Source organism: Chelon labrosus (assembly GCF_963514085.1).
Source record: "Chelon labrosus genome assembly, chromosome: 19".
In the NCBI taxonomy this organism is placed as follows: domain Eukaryota; kingdom Metazoa; phylum Chordata; class Actinopteri; order Mugiliformes; family Mugilidae; genus Chelon; species Chelon labrosus.
Window position 1 is genome coordinate 833368 of NC_140352.1, and position 17310 is coordinate 850677.

Below are 17310 nucleotides of genomic sequence, written 5' to 3' on the forward strand. Positions count from 1 at the left end.
GCTGAACAGTCTTCAGCCAGTTCCTCCACGTCCAAACCCAGACTGGGAGAACCAGGAGAACCAGGAGAACCAGGAGAACCAGGACAGAGGACAGTTAGAGGGTGTACATGAAACATATCCATGCTGCATTCAGGAACCGGCAGGACACAGTAGGACCAAAAAGAGCCACAAAAAAACTACAACTATTGTGTTGCATCGAGTGTAGTTTGTCCAGAGTCTACGCCAAAGTCCCTTCATCTCATGAGACACTTCTGGAACTTTTTCATAACGTCTATTAAAAGTTTCTTTTGTTAGTTGTTTAGTTGTTTTAGTGTCAACTCTGAAGGAACTCATGGACTTTTTTTAGCTTCTACTTCAGGGTACAGAAAGTTCTGATCCAGGACGTGAGGAACCTGTAGTGACATAAGCTAACAGTATATTGATTGGTCAATGTCCAGGGTTTATTGAGCCAATATGCAGCGTCGTTATACAGAGCTGCTTAAAAGTTTCTGAAGTCCTCAGCATTTTTTACATTTCTTCATAAAAATGACTCAGAACATCCTGAAAGTAGACAAACAGAACCCAACCAGACACATAGAACAGATCCATTAGACTAAAATGAGCCAATATTACATATCATGTCCTCCTTGTCTCCAGTATCTGCTGTGACCTCCTTGTAACTAAATGTTTCTGGTAACTGCTGATCAGTGGTCTACAGCAGCTTGGAGGAATTTTAGCCCATTCCTCAGAACAGAACCACTTCAGTTCTGAGATGTTGGTGGGTTTCCTCACATCAACTGCTTGCTTCAGGTCCTTCCACAACATTTCTATTGGATTAAGGTCAGGACTTTGACTTGGCCGTTCCTAAACATTCATCTTGTTCTTCTTTCCAAACTCTTTAGAGATGGTTCTGGAACCTTTTCCAGCCTGATGAGCAACAACAACTCTTTCTCTGAGCTCCTCAGAAAGCTCCTTTGTCCACAAACATGTGTTGTGAAGATCAGACTGAGACAAATCCCTGATTTATTTAAACTAAACCAGGAACTGAACCACACCTGAGTCTCATTACGTTGATGGAAACACTTCTGAACACATGGACTCTGATTTAATCCTAGAGGAGCACCTCTCTGATATGTAATATTGGCTAATTTTAGTCTAATATTTCTGTTTTTTGTGTCTGATTGGGTCCTCTCTGTCTACTTTCAGGACTTGTGTGAAAATCTGTTGATGTTTTAAGTTGTTTTTATGAAGAATAAATTCAACTCATAAATCTTCACAGCAACAAACTACTGACAGCTGTTCCCTACGAGTTAGGGGGGAAAAAAACCAAAATATCCTTCAACAAACTTGTTTTGAGTATTGAATGTATGAAGACGGTCCAGGTCCTGCAGATATGATCCAAAATAATATAGTCACAAAGATGGAAAAAGAGCAGATTTCACATCTTCACCATCAATAAAACTTATTCCTGCACAAGATTAATGCTCCACCAACGTTTCCTGTCAAATAATAATGATCAGGTCTTTGCAGAAAGATGAATCACCTTGGAGGACAGAGGTCCAGGATGAGGTCACCACCATCACCGCTCAGATCCGTCCTCTTATTTCCAGGATCCTCAGTCAGTGTGAAGCTCTGCAAATCACTGATGAGAGAAGAGCGAGTCAGCATTTACTGTTATATGATGACTGAATAAGACGGATAAATGATGATTTAAAACAAATTCAGATCAGATGATTTAGATGTTTAACTATTTTAATTCTTCTCCAACATTCGTGACCTAGCTGGTTTATATTGTCCAGAAGTCAAACTCTTGCAGGAAGCAGAGGTTTAGCTCTCACCTCCTCCAGTTTGTTTTATTTCTTTCAAAGTTAAAATAAAAACCTGCAGACTGACATTAAACATAACGACTCCTGATCGATTTCACTGACCTTCCTCTTCAGCCGATCAATATTTCAGGTTTCTCATAACTCACCAGACACAAACACAACAGTATGCATCCATTGATTCAGAGCATCCGTGACCTTTTCTTTCAATTTAACACGAGTGTCAACTTTTAAACAAGCATGTAACCTGCTGGTGGAAATAATCTCCACGTTTTCTGCCAGAAATATGAATTGTAATCTGAATATTTCTCTTCAGGGTGATTCCATCTCACCTTTCATTGTCGTTTCCCCAGCAGAGCTGCCTCCTCCTCCACTGAGGCATGTGGGACATCCCATCTACATCTACAGGTCCAACAAACAGAGGTCAGTATTAATGAAGGAGGTTTATTTGGAGACACAAACACCAGGAAAGATCATAGATCATGGCTAAATGAACAGACAGTGTCCTCTGCAGGAAACAGATTCAGAGACTATTACATATTTAACTGAGCTTCACATTCAGAGTCGCTGCTTTTAATGAGTTGAATGATTTAATCAGGGTTGTTTTGTGTGTATCTGTTACAGCAGACAACAAGCTTAGCATTAGCTTAACTGGGCTCAGTTCTTAGTTATAGCTCCCATAAATAAATATATTCTAACAAAGCCTTTATCTTTATAATTAACTTAGTTTTGTCAAAGCTAAACTCAGATTAACAGTTTGCTAATTTCAGTTGCTAAACATGATTTCTGTTGAATTAAGATAATTTAAGCAGCTTCTAATAAATCATAAAGATATAACGATTGTAAGGATAGCAGTTACTAATGGCTGTTAACATTTAGCAAAAATGAGGTCGAGTGCTTATAAACTAGCTCTAAAACAAAAATAACTAAAACTTTAATTTTACTAACTGAACTCTTGTATTTAACTGAAATGTTTTTTTTTAACTGCTGAACTGAACTGTTTGCTAACCTGAATGAAGCTAATTTAGAAGCTAAAACAATCAGTTAGCTAGAACCAGAACAGTTTAAGTTCCTGAATTGGGCCTTTCAGAGATAAGAGGTAATCTCTACTACGTAATGAATGAAGTTTGTTGACCTGAACTAAAATGACTGAACTTTGTAAACAATCTGAATAAAACTGTTTAGGCGCTAAAGGGTAACATGCTAACTCAACTGCTGCTATAATGTAGTTCAGGAGCTGTCAGAATGCAATAAATGTACATTTTATTATTAATTATTTCAGATTAAAGTGTAGTTCAGCATCGTATTGTAGCATCAGGCAGCTACCATCTTAAATTCAAAGCAGCAGTCATCAGGTATTAGCATTAGCATCTAGCCTAGATTAGCTGCAGACTTTGTCCCGTGTGTCTTTTAATTATATTTATTATTTCAGTCATACAAAGACATACACATGTGTTACTAGGAAGGCTTCAGAGTATCAGTGTTACCATGGAAACTGACTCATGAGATCATTCTAAGCAGCATCCATGTTAATAAATACAAAGAGACAGAATAACACGTCTGAGTGTCGTACCGCTGTGCAGAGAGGCGTCCTCTGGGAAGTCAACGTCCAGCATGAGGTCATCATCCCCCAGATCACAGGAGTCCAGGTTGTGCAAGATTTCCTGAAGGAAACAAGAAGTGGAGTTAAATTACAGCTCTGTGTCATGCTGCCATTAAAAAACTGAAAAACACCAGCAAAACATACAAGGGATTTAAAAACAGTGAATATAAAGTTTTAATAAATAAATAAATCGACAAACTCCAGAACTGAGAGCTTCACGCTTATCAGTCTGTATGTTTAGAGGAGCAGGAAGGAGGACGAGATGATCTGCAGCTACAACCCGTTGCTGCCATCTGCTGTTCAGTTCAAGGTCTCCATGTTGCTCCTATGTTCAACTCTCTCAATTACAAATTGGGAACAGCTGTTACGTTCATTGAATCAATGCAGCTTTTTGCACTTTTCAGATTCATCCCTCGGGCCAGATCAGGCCGCCTGCAGGGCCGTGTTTGGCCCCCGGGCCGTATGTTTGACACCCCTGGTTTAAAGGAGCTGAATCTAAGGTCAAAAGAAAGAAACTCTCAACATCATTAATGTTATTTTCTGTTGAAACGTAATGAAATCTGAACTGAGTCTGGATGCTGTCTCAAAGAGATTCAACCTTAAACCAGTAAAAACCCAAAGTCTCAGATATAAACTAATTAACTAATAATCTACTAATCAACGGCCTCAAACACACGAACCCTGGAACAAACTTTAAGTTCACACAGGCTGGTTAAATGAGTCTTTATTTATTTATCTCATCAGGTTTTCTTTCTGTTAAATGAGGAGACTGAATTATTTCATTTGACTGAAACTAATAACAACATGAATGAAGCAGTTTAAAGCTGTAGATGTTTGTGTTTATGCTGAAATATTAACTGATGGATTCTTTTTATCTGGTTTAAAGATGTTTAGAGTTTAAACTCTAATGTTGGAGTTTCTGAGCTGTGGGAGGAAGAAGAGCAGTGAAGAAGGTGGAGAAAGCCTCCTCCATCCTTCTATCACACAGCTCCAGAAACTCTTCCTCTTCTTCTTCTCCTCTTCTTTCTCCTGCAGGTTCATCGTCTCCTCCTCGTTCATCCAGACCTCCTCTCTGCTGACGACCTCAGCTGCTTTAAACTCATCGATCTTCTTCCTCTTCTGCTTCATTTGCTCATGTTGGTTGATTAGATTTGATTTGCTGTTGTGTCATTAACCCCTGGGAGTTCAGACTCCAGAGCTCCAGATGCATCATGGGAATCAATAATACAGCTGACTGTACCATTATAATTAAATCAGACTCAGTCTAAAAAATAACCGAATGAACGCTGTAATTTGGTTTAAAATCTACCAACTTGCGCAGAGAAATCAACAAATAGATTAATAATCAATAGACTGAATGTTGCTTCCTCTCAGTAAAAACAAAAAGTCATGAAGGTTGTTTCATCTGCAGCGTCTGTGATGAACCGATCAGACACAAGAGGGAGCCACAGAGCTTCATTCAGACCTGACACTGCTGCAGAGAACAGGGATCATGATCAACGACTAAAAGAACAAATGTTTGGCTCCAGTCTACAGACGGTTCAAATGAATCTGATTTATTAAAGGTTGAAGGTTTTTACTCTGACTGAACAAAGCAGCAGGTTAAAGGTTAAACGAGATAAAGAGACCAAATAAAAACATGAAAGATTAAACCATGAAAACTGGAGAAGGAAATGATGTAAGAGATTATTTACAAGGTTATTGAGATAAATTATGTGAAGAAATGGTATCAGACGCTCAGGTGGTTTCAGTGTTGTTCTTTAGTTTGGTCTGTTTCTGTTGTTCTCACTCAAACTAAAACCATGAACCGAAAGACCTCAAGAGAAAGTGGAGCAGAGCCGACGCTGCTGGAATATTAAACCCTGTCTTTGTTTCTTTTATATTCTGAATGAGATGAGACTTTAAAAGACTCTCTGACATGATCAACACTGATCAGAGTCTCCATTTAATTTAGCTCTGAGGATCATTAACGAGTCACCAGCTACAAATATGAGAAGTTAGTTTAATCAGAGCGGCTGCTGTTATTGTGTAATTAATAAAAACACAGTCGAGTTACACAACAAGCCAATAAATGATTCTCCGTTTCATCCTGATCAGTAATAAAACAATAAAGTCATTTATTCCTTTAGACGGATGATAAGAGGTTAATTATTAACTTCTTGGTTTATCAGCATTTCACCTGGTATTTACTTTATTAATTATTTATGAAGACATTTGCTTCAAACAATAGAGAACGAACCAGTAGAGGATCTAATGACGTCAATATATACGACAATACGACTGTACAGGTTCTATTTGATTCAGTGTAATTAGTTCAGATGATTATTTTTTAATTATCAGCTGTAACGTTGAGTCTGATTTAAGTGTAACTGGAATATCTAGTAGATTATTAACATCGTCATTAGCTTCACCTCCAGGATGGAGAACAGAATGTTCTAGGAGGATCATTTACAGACTGATCTGATCTGGTCTCTAGAGTCCAGGTTAAACAGGTCCAGGTGTGAACACTGATCTGGTCTCTAGTGTCCAGGTTAAACAGGTCCAGGTGTGAACACTGATCTGGTCTCTAGTGTCCAGGTTAAACAGGTCCAGGTGTGAACACTGATCTGGTCTCTAGTGTCCAGGTTAAACAGGTCCATGTGTGAACACTGATCTGGTCTCTAGTGTCCAGGTTAAACAGGTCCAGGTGTGAACTCTGATCTGGTCTCTAGAGTCCAGGTTAAACAGGTCCAGGTGTGAACACTGATCTGGTCTCTAGTGTCCAGGTTAAACAGGTCCAGGTGTGAACACTGATCTGGTCTCTAGTGTCCAGGTTAAACAGGTCCAGGTGGGAACACTGATCTGGTCTCTAGAGTCCAGGTTAAACAGGTCCAGGTGTGAACTCTGATCTGGTCTCTAGTGTCCAGGTTAAACAGGTCCAGGTGTGAACACTGATCTGGTCTCTAGAGTCCAGGTTAAACAGGTCCAGGTGTGAACACTGATCTGGTCTCTAGAGTCCAGGTTAAACAGGTCCATGTGTGAACACTGATCTGGTCTCTAGAGTCCAGGTTAAACAAGTCCAGGTGTGAACACTGATCTGGTCTCTAGTGTCCAGGTTAAACAGGTCCAGGTGTGAACTCTGATCTGGTCTCTAGAGTCCAGGTTAAACAGGTCCAGGTGGGAACACTGATCTGGTCTCTAGAGTCCAGGTTAAACAGGTCCAGGTGGGAACACTGATCTGGTCTCTAGAGTCCAGGTTAAACAGGTCCAGGTGTGAACACTGATCTGGTCTCTAGAGTCCAGGTTTGTTTGACTAGCCCCGCCCACCTCAGCCCCTCCTCCCTGTAATAAAGCTTCATTTAACCTTCAGTAGAGTTATCTAACCTCAGATTGAAGACCTTTCTATTTAAAACTCAGTGTTCCTTACGATGCTGTTGAGGTCGGAGTCGAAGCTCCCGATGTGGTGGGTTGTGTTGCCATCGGTGTGGATGGAGGCGGTGGTGGCGCCGCCCCCCAGTGGCTCCAGACCCTCCTCGTCCCACATGTAGGTCCCCCCAGATCCACAGCTGTCAGAGGGGGACAGGTCCAGGGACGAGCCGCCCTGCAGAGAGGTTCACCGTCTTCAGACCAGAACATGTTTCATGATTATAAAAATTATATTTGAGTCTGTGAACCTTTGTCTTAGTACGAAGAAGTAAAAATAATTCTTGTCAACAGCTGTGGCTGATAATTTAAAAGCTGTTTCTGCACTGATGAGTCACTGCGTTCCATGGCTGCTCTATATTTATTATTTATTTATTAGTTAATAAAGTTAATGTTTAATGTTAATCAGTGGCCTGTATATGAGGCAATCTATCTGTAAATTGGACGTCTGATATTTGAGGATAAAATATAAATCAGGTAGAGTGTTGCATTGTGGGTAACTTGCAGTCGTCCATTAATGGTGTGGAAGGACAATAATGTTTCTCAGAGAGGTTTTAAATCTCATGAGTTTGTTTCTCTGTGGCAGCTGATGCATGTGGCGGTACCTGGTCGTGGTCGTCCGGCTGACTGGACCGTCTCCGGCGGGACAGTCTGGTGAGGCGATGCTCTCCCCGTTCACCTGGACGCAGTCAGGACGAGTTTAAAGAGTTTTTAAAGCGTTTCCAGACGTTTCCTGAGCTGAACATTGACCCAGAGACACTCACCTCCGAGCCTCATGTCGGCCCAGTCCACGCCGTCGTCCAGGAAACACAGCCCTGTTGCCTTGGCGACCCCGTTGACCGCCATCTTGTCATCGCTGTCGAACCTAGCACAGGATTGGTCGAGCCCCGAGTCGTCTTCCTCGTTTTTGGACGAGAGCAGAAGAATCCCAACGCCTCCGTTTCCTGCAACATGTTGACGTGACGCCGATCAACTCACGGATCATCAGCGTCAACAAGCAACAAACAGACTGATTTAATTTGTCTTCTTCTCCTCACCGAGGTTGTCAAAGTCGTCCATGTACTCCTGACTGGTGTCGTTTCTTTCCAGAGAGGAAGTCGAAGACAGGGACATGTCCTCCAGCGTCTCCCCAACGATCAACACCTCTCCCTGGGATGCAGGTTCTGTCGACAGCCCCTCGGTCTCTGGAGCATCAGGAGTAGTTTCTACTGGAGGAAAGAAGGAGAAGGAGTCAGAGGAGAGGAGGAGGAGGAGGAGGAGGAGGAGGAGGAGGAGATGGAGGAGGAGACTGTATAACCTTCAGATAAAGAGACAGATGTTCAGTTAAAGATGAAACGAGATGATAAAAAATGAACCTGGGCTGTTTTCTGTGGTTGAAGGCGTCTCCACCGAGTTCCTCCGCCCGTTCAGTCTTCGCCTCACTTCCTGTTCAGCTCCACACTCATTGGCTGCCGTCACGCGGAGGGGGCGGGACTGCTTGGTGAGTGACGGGCGTGACAGTTTATAGCTGATGCCGCTGGGCTTGGAGGCGGAGCCGAGGCTGGGTAGGAGGGGCTTCTTTAAGGCCGATGGAGGCAGGAGGGAGGAGAAGACCCCTCCACCCTTAGCTCCTCCCTCAGGTGCGTGGATGCTAACGGGTGATTTCAACAAGCTAGCTCTGGGTGGGGCCCTGTTGGTGGAGTAGGAGCGGGTGATGGTGGGGGAGCGGGGGAGGAATGAGGAGGGGGTGAGGGTGGGGGAGGGCTGCCGTTGGACCTGGGTGAGGCTGCGCGACCGAAACCGATCGCTCTGTGTTAGTGGGACGGACGGAGCTGAGCCGAGGTTGTCGCTGGAGAAGGAGCGACCAGCCCGAGTTTTGTTCTGTCCCGGCGAACCCGATCGAGATCCCGGACCAGAACCAGGTCTGAAACCACGAGCAAAACTCTGAGGGCGTCTCAGAGAGCTGCCAGGCCGTGGTCCGGATCCAGGGACACCGTTTGGACTGGCGAGCTTTGAGCCGTTGATCGGTCTGGACGTGGTCGCTGGTTTGGAGAACTGAGATCCACTTTTAGAGACAGGAAGAGTTCTGGGGCTGGACTGAGGCGAGGAGGATGAGGATGATGATGATGTCACAGGCTGCTGGGCGAAGCCACGCCCCTTTCCGGGTGAGGAAGCTGTTGGTCTTTTGGCCTCACGTGGTGACAGCGATCCCGGCGGCCGCTGGGAATAATACTGATGAAAGCCGCCGCGATTCTGCTCGCCATTCCCGCCCTTTCCTCTCCTCCCCTCCTTCTCTGGCTCCACCCCCTCCATCCTCCATTTTGTGGAAAAAGAACCCGGCACTCTGATGAAGCCATTCTGCTTAGCGGCGGCGGGCGGTGCTGTGGAGGCGGCGCTGACCCCCTCTGGTCCGGGGTGATGGTAGAACCCGTTGGTGAGTCGAGTGCTGGGAGTGGCGGGAAGCGTATGAGATTTGGGCCGAGAGCCAAACTTGGGCAGCCGAGACACCATGGTGGGCATGGCGGGAGGGTTGGCGAGAGGAGGGGCTGACATCAGACCCCGCCCACTTCACCATGGAGACAATGAGAGAGGAGCTAGACAGGAAGGAGAGAGAAAAAGATGAGGTTAATGCTCAGTGGAGTCATCTCTAAAGAACGACTCTGCAGCAGATTCATGTTGAAGAGATTTGTTCAAACACCTGCACAGGAACTCTAATGACAGTCCTGAGGGAGTAGAAAACTCCTGAGTCCTGGTGATTAACAGCTGAAAACATGTAGCATCTGGTCTGATCTGCAGCTTCAGCGCCGCAGGCTGAGCTCAACATTTAAAGGCACCACGCCCAGAATAATAACTATCAGCTGTTCCTGCAGCTCCAGCAGAAAGTCATCATGTATTCATGACTGCTCCCAGGAACACCTGACACAATGAACAGAACCATAATATAATCAGGTCTGAACAGGTAACGTTAGTATTACATATAGAAAAGGTCCCCACAACTTAACAAAAACAAGGAAACACACACTGACAGGTGAGACACCCTGAGGTAGGACAGGTAAAAACAAGCAGGTCTGGTTCTGTCCAGAGGACCGAGATAAAACATTAAACGAATATAGTGAAGCTGCATCGACTAGAAGCCGCTATTATAGATAGAAAACTAGTTAAAAGACACCTAGCTTAGCTTAGCTTAGCTTAGCTCACTGATCTGGTCTCTAGAGTCCAGGTTAAACAGGTCCAGGTGTGAACACTGATCTGGTCTCTAGAGTCCAGGTTAAACAGGTCCAGGTGTGAACACTGATCTGGTGTCAGTCCACATGTGGAGGTGGTCTGGGACACATGTGACCTCCTTCCTTTGGTAGTGTGAACACACAATGAGTCCTGGGTCACATTAAAGACCAGCTACTCAACAGGGCTGATCTGAGGAAGAGGAGTTTAACTCCTTCATTCAACCACTAGTAGAAATGATCACATGAATCAGTGATGTCTGTTCATTAGTAATGAGAGCCTTTTAAAAGATTCTGGCCTTGGAGCTGAGAACCAAACTAAACACCAAGCAGCTGTTGATGGTTCTGATCCAGCGGTAGGTAGAGATCCATTAGAGACAGCAGCTGCTACAATATTCTACTGACCACATGATGGCGCTGCTGATTTACAGACACACAAACTGAGATCTGATCTCAAGTGCTGGCTGGGGACGCATGTGGAGGTACATTTATATTAAGACCAGGTGGAGACACAGGGACATAGAGATGGACAGGTGAGACCAGGTGTTGGTGTGAGGTTTGAAGAAGGCCAAAGAAAACATCTCAGATTAATTAATCCCATCATCAACATTGTCCTTGTTTGTCCTTCTCACCAGATCACGTCCTCCCGTTGCCCTGCAGTCTCAACACATGGTGCTGAAGCAGAGAGAAGAAAATAGAAAGTCATTTGTCCGCCCAAGGCCACCGTACCCTCAATCAAGACTGAACATCACAAGCTTCTCTGGATTCAAACAGCTGATGTGTTTATTAGGAGGAGGAGGAGACGAGGTGAGACGGATGAAGAACTTGTGATTTCAGCGTGAGCGAAACAGAAGTTTATTTTTCATAAGATCATCTGCTCGTCCTGCAGGGCTTCGAGGTTACGTGATGATTCAAGGACAATACACAGATACACTGTGAGACAGAAAAGAAGCAGCAGCTGAACACGTCCCATCAGACTTTAAAAGAGGGAGATGCTGCAAACAGCTGACTCATGACTTCCTGTCTGCTGTGTCACTGTCACGACCCAGAACAGATTTAAAGCTTCATTCAGACCTCACATCAACACCTGGTCTCACCTGTCCATCTCTATGTCCCTGTGTCTCCACCTGGTCTTAATCTAAATGTGTCTCCACATGCGTCCCCAGCCAGCACTTGAGATCTGATCTCAGTTTGTGTGTCTGTAAATCAGCAGCGCCATCATGTGGTCAGTAGAATATTGTAGCAGCTGCTGTCTCTAATGGATCTCTACCTACCGCTGGATCAGAACCATCAACAGCTGCTTGTTGACTTGGAGACATGATCCAGATGTTGGAACCAGATGGAAAGACTCTCACATGATAAGATCAGATTTATTTATAGTGGTACTTATGTAAGAGAAGGAAGGATTCAATTTGTGGGTTAGATGATTAATCAGAGTAGCTGAGTCATGGACAGGAGGGATGGTGATCCCAGCTTCATTTCTAACTACTACTACTCCTAAAACGTTTGTCAGAAGTGGGATTCGAAGCCTCCAGGGAGACTGCGACCTGATCACAGCGCCTTTGACTGCTCGGCCATCCTGACACATGTGATGAGGAAAGGAATGAATAAAAGAAGGAAGGAAATCTCTTACATAACTAAGAAAAACAGTTTAGAACTATTTCATAGATCAGAATCTGGTTCAGTCGTGTTATTGCTGGGGCAGCAGCAGAATCCGTGCTGAGGAACCAGGGGCCTCATGAACGAAGGCTGCGTGCACACAAACACGTTCTGTACGTACTTCTTCACAGAAAAGTTCAGATGTATCAACAGTGAAATGTTTCTGATCGTGCAGAGAGGGGAATCTCAGGTGCAGGGTCAATTTAAATATAATTTGCATATTCAAAGGGGCGTGGCCAGGGAGGGTGTGCTTCTGGATCTGAGCGTACGCTACGTTTTAGAAGGAAAGTCTTTGTACATGAGGCCCCTGATCTCCACAGAATGATAATGAGACGTGTCTGCACTCTTTCCTCTCTTTCATTCATTATTCTCTCCATCCTCCTTTTACATCCTGGACTCTCTTCAATCCTGAGCAAGAGAGAGAGTAGGAAAGAGGAATCTCCTGAAGGTCAAAGGTCACATGAACACATCGTTTCCTATTGAACCTGTGAGCTGGACTCAGTGGGGTCAAAGTGTTGAGTTCATCCAGTTTCATTTTGACTTCATAGGTTTATAGGTTCTAAACCAGAGAACATCACGTAATGTCTCCTCTGAGCAGTCAGCTGACTTCCTGCCTCTGGCTCTGAGCCACTGAGTCCATTTGAATGAATGAATGACGGTCCAGGTGTAAAGTCAAACTACTGTTTAATGGAAACAACAACTGAGTCCTACATCCACCGTCCTTAATGCACAAAATAAAGATTAATCTGCTGCTGAACGTAGTCCCAGGAAACGCACCGTTCTCCTGAGGCCAGCTTGGATGATTAATGTGCAGCGAGTTCTTGAGAACCCTGAGAGCCGCTTACGTGTCCGGACCTCCACAGTCCAGTTATCGACAGAGATGGTGAGCAGAGAGCTTACGAGTCACTTTCACTAATGGAGTCCAAGGCGGAGCAGCGGAGCAGCGGAGCAGCGGAGCGTCACATCTGTACAAACGTCTAAAATGAACCCAGTGAGGCTGCAGGAAACACATCAGCTATATTTAACTGTGGAAATCTGACCCGAGCTTCACAGGAAATGCCTCCGTCACACATGTAAACAGCCTCAGGAGACAGTGGACACAGTGTCCATAGATCTACAATAACACGTCTCCACTCGTCCTGGACAACAGCTTTCTATCAAATCAGCGTCTGCTTTCTGTCAGAACGTGGAACGACGTATTCAGTAATGTCAGCGATTCTTAATGAAGTGTTTCTGATCAGGACGTCATTTATGGAGACAAACCGCTGGTGGACATTAAAAGACAGAGAAGACACATCTGAGGTCTGATCCTGACATGATTATTATGATCCTGCACCTCCTTTGTCTTCCCTCGCTGACTCCTCCTCCTCCTCCTCTGATATCTTCATGCTCTGATTCTCTGCTCACTGAGCCGAGATGAATCGAGGGCAGGCAGCTAGAAAGCCAGAAAAGGTCAACTCCATCCATCTGTGTGCTCCGTCTTTTATCAGCCACAACATTAAAACCACCAACACAGATCATCCAGTTACGGAGTTCATCTGGGAAAACCTGGGTCCTGGTTTTTATGTGGACATTTCAACCACCAACCAAACACTGGTGCAGACCAAGAACACTCCCAGGACAACAGCACCCTGGTGCCAAGATCCAGTTCTGATCTGATTCTGCTCCACCAGATCTTTGCTGGAGCAGAATCAGATCCCAGCAGAGAGACTCCAGATAAACTTCACTAAATATAATTTGGGAAGTTCTGATCATCATCAGTTCATAACCTGATAATCTGTGTTTGAGTCAGAGCTGCAGCTAACAATTATTATTATTAATATTATATCGATGCAGCATCTAGTTTGGTTTATGAAGCTCGTTTTGTTCAAACAGAATGTGTTGTTCGTGTCAATTTATTTCTAAATCACATTTAAAAACGACCAAACGTCGATCAAAGACCTGAGTCAACACAGAAACAGAGACAGAGGGAAAACAGGACGTGTTCAGTTTATAATAAAATAATACAAAGAAAGGAACGACTGAGACTCGTTATACTGAAACTTTTACGATTTTAACTTTAAACCAATTCTTTTTCTGACGATTAATTATTTCAGCTCAAGTTCAGAAGACAAAGAATAGTTTCCTGAATTCAGATGTGACTCAAACTGGCTGCAGATTTGTTTTACTTCCTAATAATCAGGACGGCGTCAGAGTCCGACTTTCAAACATTCGCAGGCGTCTCAGGTGAGGTCGGATTTGACGGAGCAGATGGTCAGAGCGGGACGTCCTGTAGGCCGACAGATAGAGACTCAGACACACGAGCTCTTCTGATCGATTTAAAACATGTAAGAGGAGCTGGTGGCAGCTGAGAATTAAAAGCCAGAAACCTGTTCAGCTCCTAAAGCAGCGGCATCGTCTTCCATCACCGTCAGAGATAAATGAATCAATAGAAACCTGATCATCTGGAAGCTGCTCTCAGTCTGAACACACATCTGAGACCACATCTGTCAGCTTCAGATCCTCATTTAACTCTTATGGGTCAGCAGACGGAACAGATTTAGGTTTTGGATGTTTAGTTGGAAAAAAACAAACAACAACAAAAAAAAGAAACACAAAAACTTAAATGACTGGTTATAAAACAGCCACAGATGAAGGTTTTATGGGTTACGCTGCATATTCATTTATTAGTACGTGACTAAAATTAAATCTAATTGTAAAATAATAAATACTCAGACAAACAGACATCACGGCTTTTCAATAATAAAAAGTTATTTGTCATATTCATTTATTAATACATGACACTAAACTGTTAACACACCTCATCTTCCTCTTTTAGTTTTTGTCCAAATATCCTCAGACCAGTCCAGAGCATAGACTGTATATAAATATGGACACGTCTCCACTTCCTGTCATTGGCCAAACTGACGCTATTTTTCCCGCCCACACTTCGTCCAGATTCACTCACGTTTTAGTTTAGATCAGTTGGCATGGCAACTGGTGTTCGTCATTATGTCACATCCTGTTTCTATAGCGTCAAACAACTAAAACGAAACGTATCCAAAACATTGACTCTTGAACATTCATCAACATTATATTAACGACCTAAAGTCACAGAAACCATCCTTGAAAAAATATATATTTGACATGTATTTTAGTTTTTAATTTTGTCCCAAGTCCCGCCCACTAACATGGAGGGGGTGGAGCTTATGACCTATACTGCAGCCAGACACCAGGGGGCGCTCTACTTGATTTGGCTTCACTGTAGAGGAGCTGTTCCTCCGTCCACCTTTATCTTTTCTATGGTAGAGATTCATTAGATCAGCTTGGTTTCTGTTTGTGCATCCTGTTGTCCGGTTTGAGCCCTGCATCACCTCATCTACTTCAAATAAATCAAATCCTTTCCTTCCTGATAGTGAACGCTCCAGGTTCAACGTTTGACCCGATGAAGAAATCACACGTGAGTCGACTCTGTGCTGCCGTGGAGAGTTTAAAGAGCAGCTGTGATATAACTGCACTCGTGGGGACATGCTGGCCTGTGTTGATAACTTTATCTGCTCGTACACTCCCCGGCCAGTTCATTAGGTACACCAATGAACTCATTCTAATCTAAATAATGTTGAGCTGATGAAGAAACAGCGTCAGAGAGGTGGTGATTCACCTGATGATCATTGTTGAGGATGGAGGTTGTGGTTCTATTAAACTGGATTCATTAAACAAGCCACGCCCTCTATGTCAAAGTGACAAGGTTACCTGCAAGTAGGCTAGACTTTCAAAATAAAACCTCCTATACATTAAAAGTAGCTCAAAAGAGATTCTCAAATATGCTGGATGTTCAAAATAAAAAACTATAGGAGCAGCGGCACTAGCTTTGCATTTAGATAGATAGATACTTTATTAATCCCGAGGGAAATTCAAGTTTAGCATCACTATTAGCATCACTATTAGCATTGCCTTTGTTTTCCATTAGTATCACAATCATCATGAGCTTTGCCTTTAGCGTCTCCGTTGACAGAAAAACGACAAAATGAAAACACAGTTGGACCATCATCTCTCTCAGTTACTTTAAACTAAAGCTGAATACCAGAATGTTTTCATCAGTTGTACCTAATGATCTGGCCACTGTCCATACTCTGATGTGACCACCTCTCCTCTTCCTCCATCCATCCTCTCCGTCGTGTCCTTGTTTTAATCCTCTACTTCCACATCACCAGAGGACAGAGATATTCTTGGCAGAGGGCAGAATAACATGACCTCCTCTTCTTTTCTCTACCCGCCTCCATTACACAGCTTTCGTTTCATTTTCTGCCAGCTTTTGAAAAATGCACTCTCCATCCAGAAACATTAAACCCGTCCCAGTGGCCTCTAGTTCACAATATCAGGACTCCTCATTATTATTTAACAATGCTTTATCATATGCTAGTATGATCCAGCTGAGGGCAACAGACATTTAGACCAATCACTAAAGCTTCAGACAGATATCTGAGATGTCTTCTTCTTTAAGCAGAGTTCATGTAAAGGTGTGTTTTCTACCACAAGAACTTCCTGGAATATGTTGAGGAACCAAAGACAATCAGGGTCTAAAATGCTAAGCTGTATGCAGATGACACTGTGTTTTATAAATATGCACTAAACAGAGTTTTAAGTAGGGATGACCAGAACATGATCAGAGCCGATCAACTATAGTGCTGGATGTGTGGTGAGGTGGTAGTAGTTGATCATCTAAACAGAATCCATGGAGTCCACTGAGTCAAAGGCTGCACCCAAACAACAACAACAAACACTGAACATTTAAAAGAAGAGAAAAGTTTCCTGGAGACAGCGTCAAGGAGAAACATCTTCCAGAGAGGGTTAGGGAGTTTATGGCAGCGTTGGATGACCAGAACATTTCTGGAGTAGAGAACACAAGGTACCAGCTACCCTCTCCACACTACATTAACTTTGACTGAAAGATTTATTGGACTGAATCCAGTCCACTCTAGGAGAAGACAAGGAAGACAAGGACAGACTTTAGGAAGCTACAGGAGACCAACTCTAGGAGAAGACAAGGAAGACAAGGACAGACTTTAGGAAGCTAGGAGACCAACTCTAGGAGAAGACAAGGAAGACAAGGACAGACTTTAGGAAGCTAGGAGACCAACTCTAGGAGAAGACAAGGAAGAAAAGGACAGACTTTAGGAAGACACAGGAGACCAACTCTAGGAGAAGACAAGGAAGACAAGGACAGACTTTAGGAAGCTACAGGAGACCAACTCTAGGAGAAGACAAGGAAGAAAAGGACAGACTTTAGGAAGACACAGGAGACCAACTCTAGGAGAAGACAAGGAAGACAAGGACAGACTTTAGGAAGCTACAGGAGACCAACTCTAGGAGAAGACAAAGAAGACAAGGAAGACAAGGACAGACTTTAGGAAGCTACAGGAGACCAACTCTAGGAGAAGACAAGGAAGACAAGGACAGACTTTAGGAAGATACAGGAGACCAACTCTAGGAGAAGACAAGGAAGACAAGGACAGACTTTAGGAAGCTAGGAGACCAACTCTAGGAGAAGACAAGGAAGAAAAGGACAGACTTTAGGAAGACACAGGAGACCAACTCTAGGAGAAGACAAGGAAGACAAGGACAGACTTTAGGACGCTACAGGAGACCAACTCTAGGACATGAT

General features: G+C 43.7%; 1 protein-coding gene across 1 annotated transcript in view; it reads right to left on the reverse strand.

The window, feature by feature from the left end:
- Nucleotides 1–17310, reverse strand: part of LOC311504237 (uncharacterized protein) — a gene marked incomplete at its 3' end in the record, with an annotated part of 32342 nt that overhangs the window by 9206 nt on the left and 5826 nt on the right. The window contains exons 2-10 of the mRNA XM_084567250.1: nucleotides 8163–9380; nucleotides 7845–8015; nucleotides 7572–7751; nucleotides 7413–7486; nucleotides 6812–6985; nucleotides 3376–3466; nucleotides 2135–2204; nucleotides 1523–1621; nucleotides 3–42 (exon numbers count right to left, since the gene is read on the reverse strand). Coding sequence (XP_084423376.1) covers nucleotides 3–42; nucleotides 1523–1621; nucleotides 2135–2204; nucleotides 3376–3466; nucleotides 6812–6985; nucleotides 7413–7486; nucleotides 7572–7751; nucleotides 7845–8015; nucleotides 8163–9339 — 2076 coding nt within the window. The 5' untranslated portion in view covers nucleotides 9340–9380. The remainder of the gene's footprint in view (nucleotides 1–2; nucleotides 43–1522; nucleotides 1622–2134; nucleotides 2205–3375; nucleotides 3467–6811; nucleotides 6986–7412; nucleotides 7487–7571; nucleotides 7752–7844; nucleotides 8016–8162; nucleotides 9381–17310) is intronic.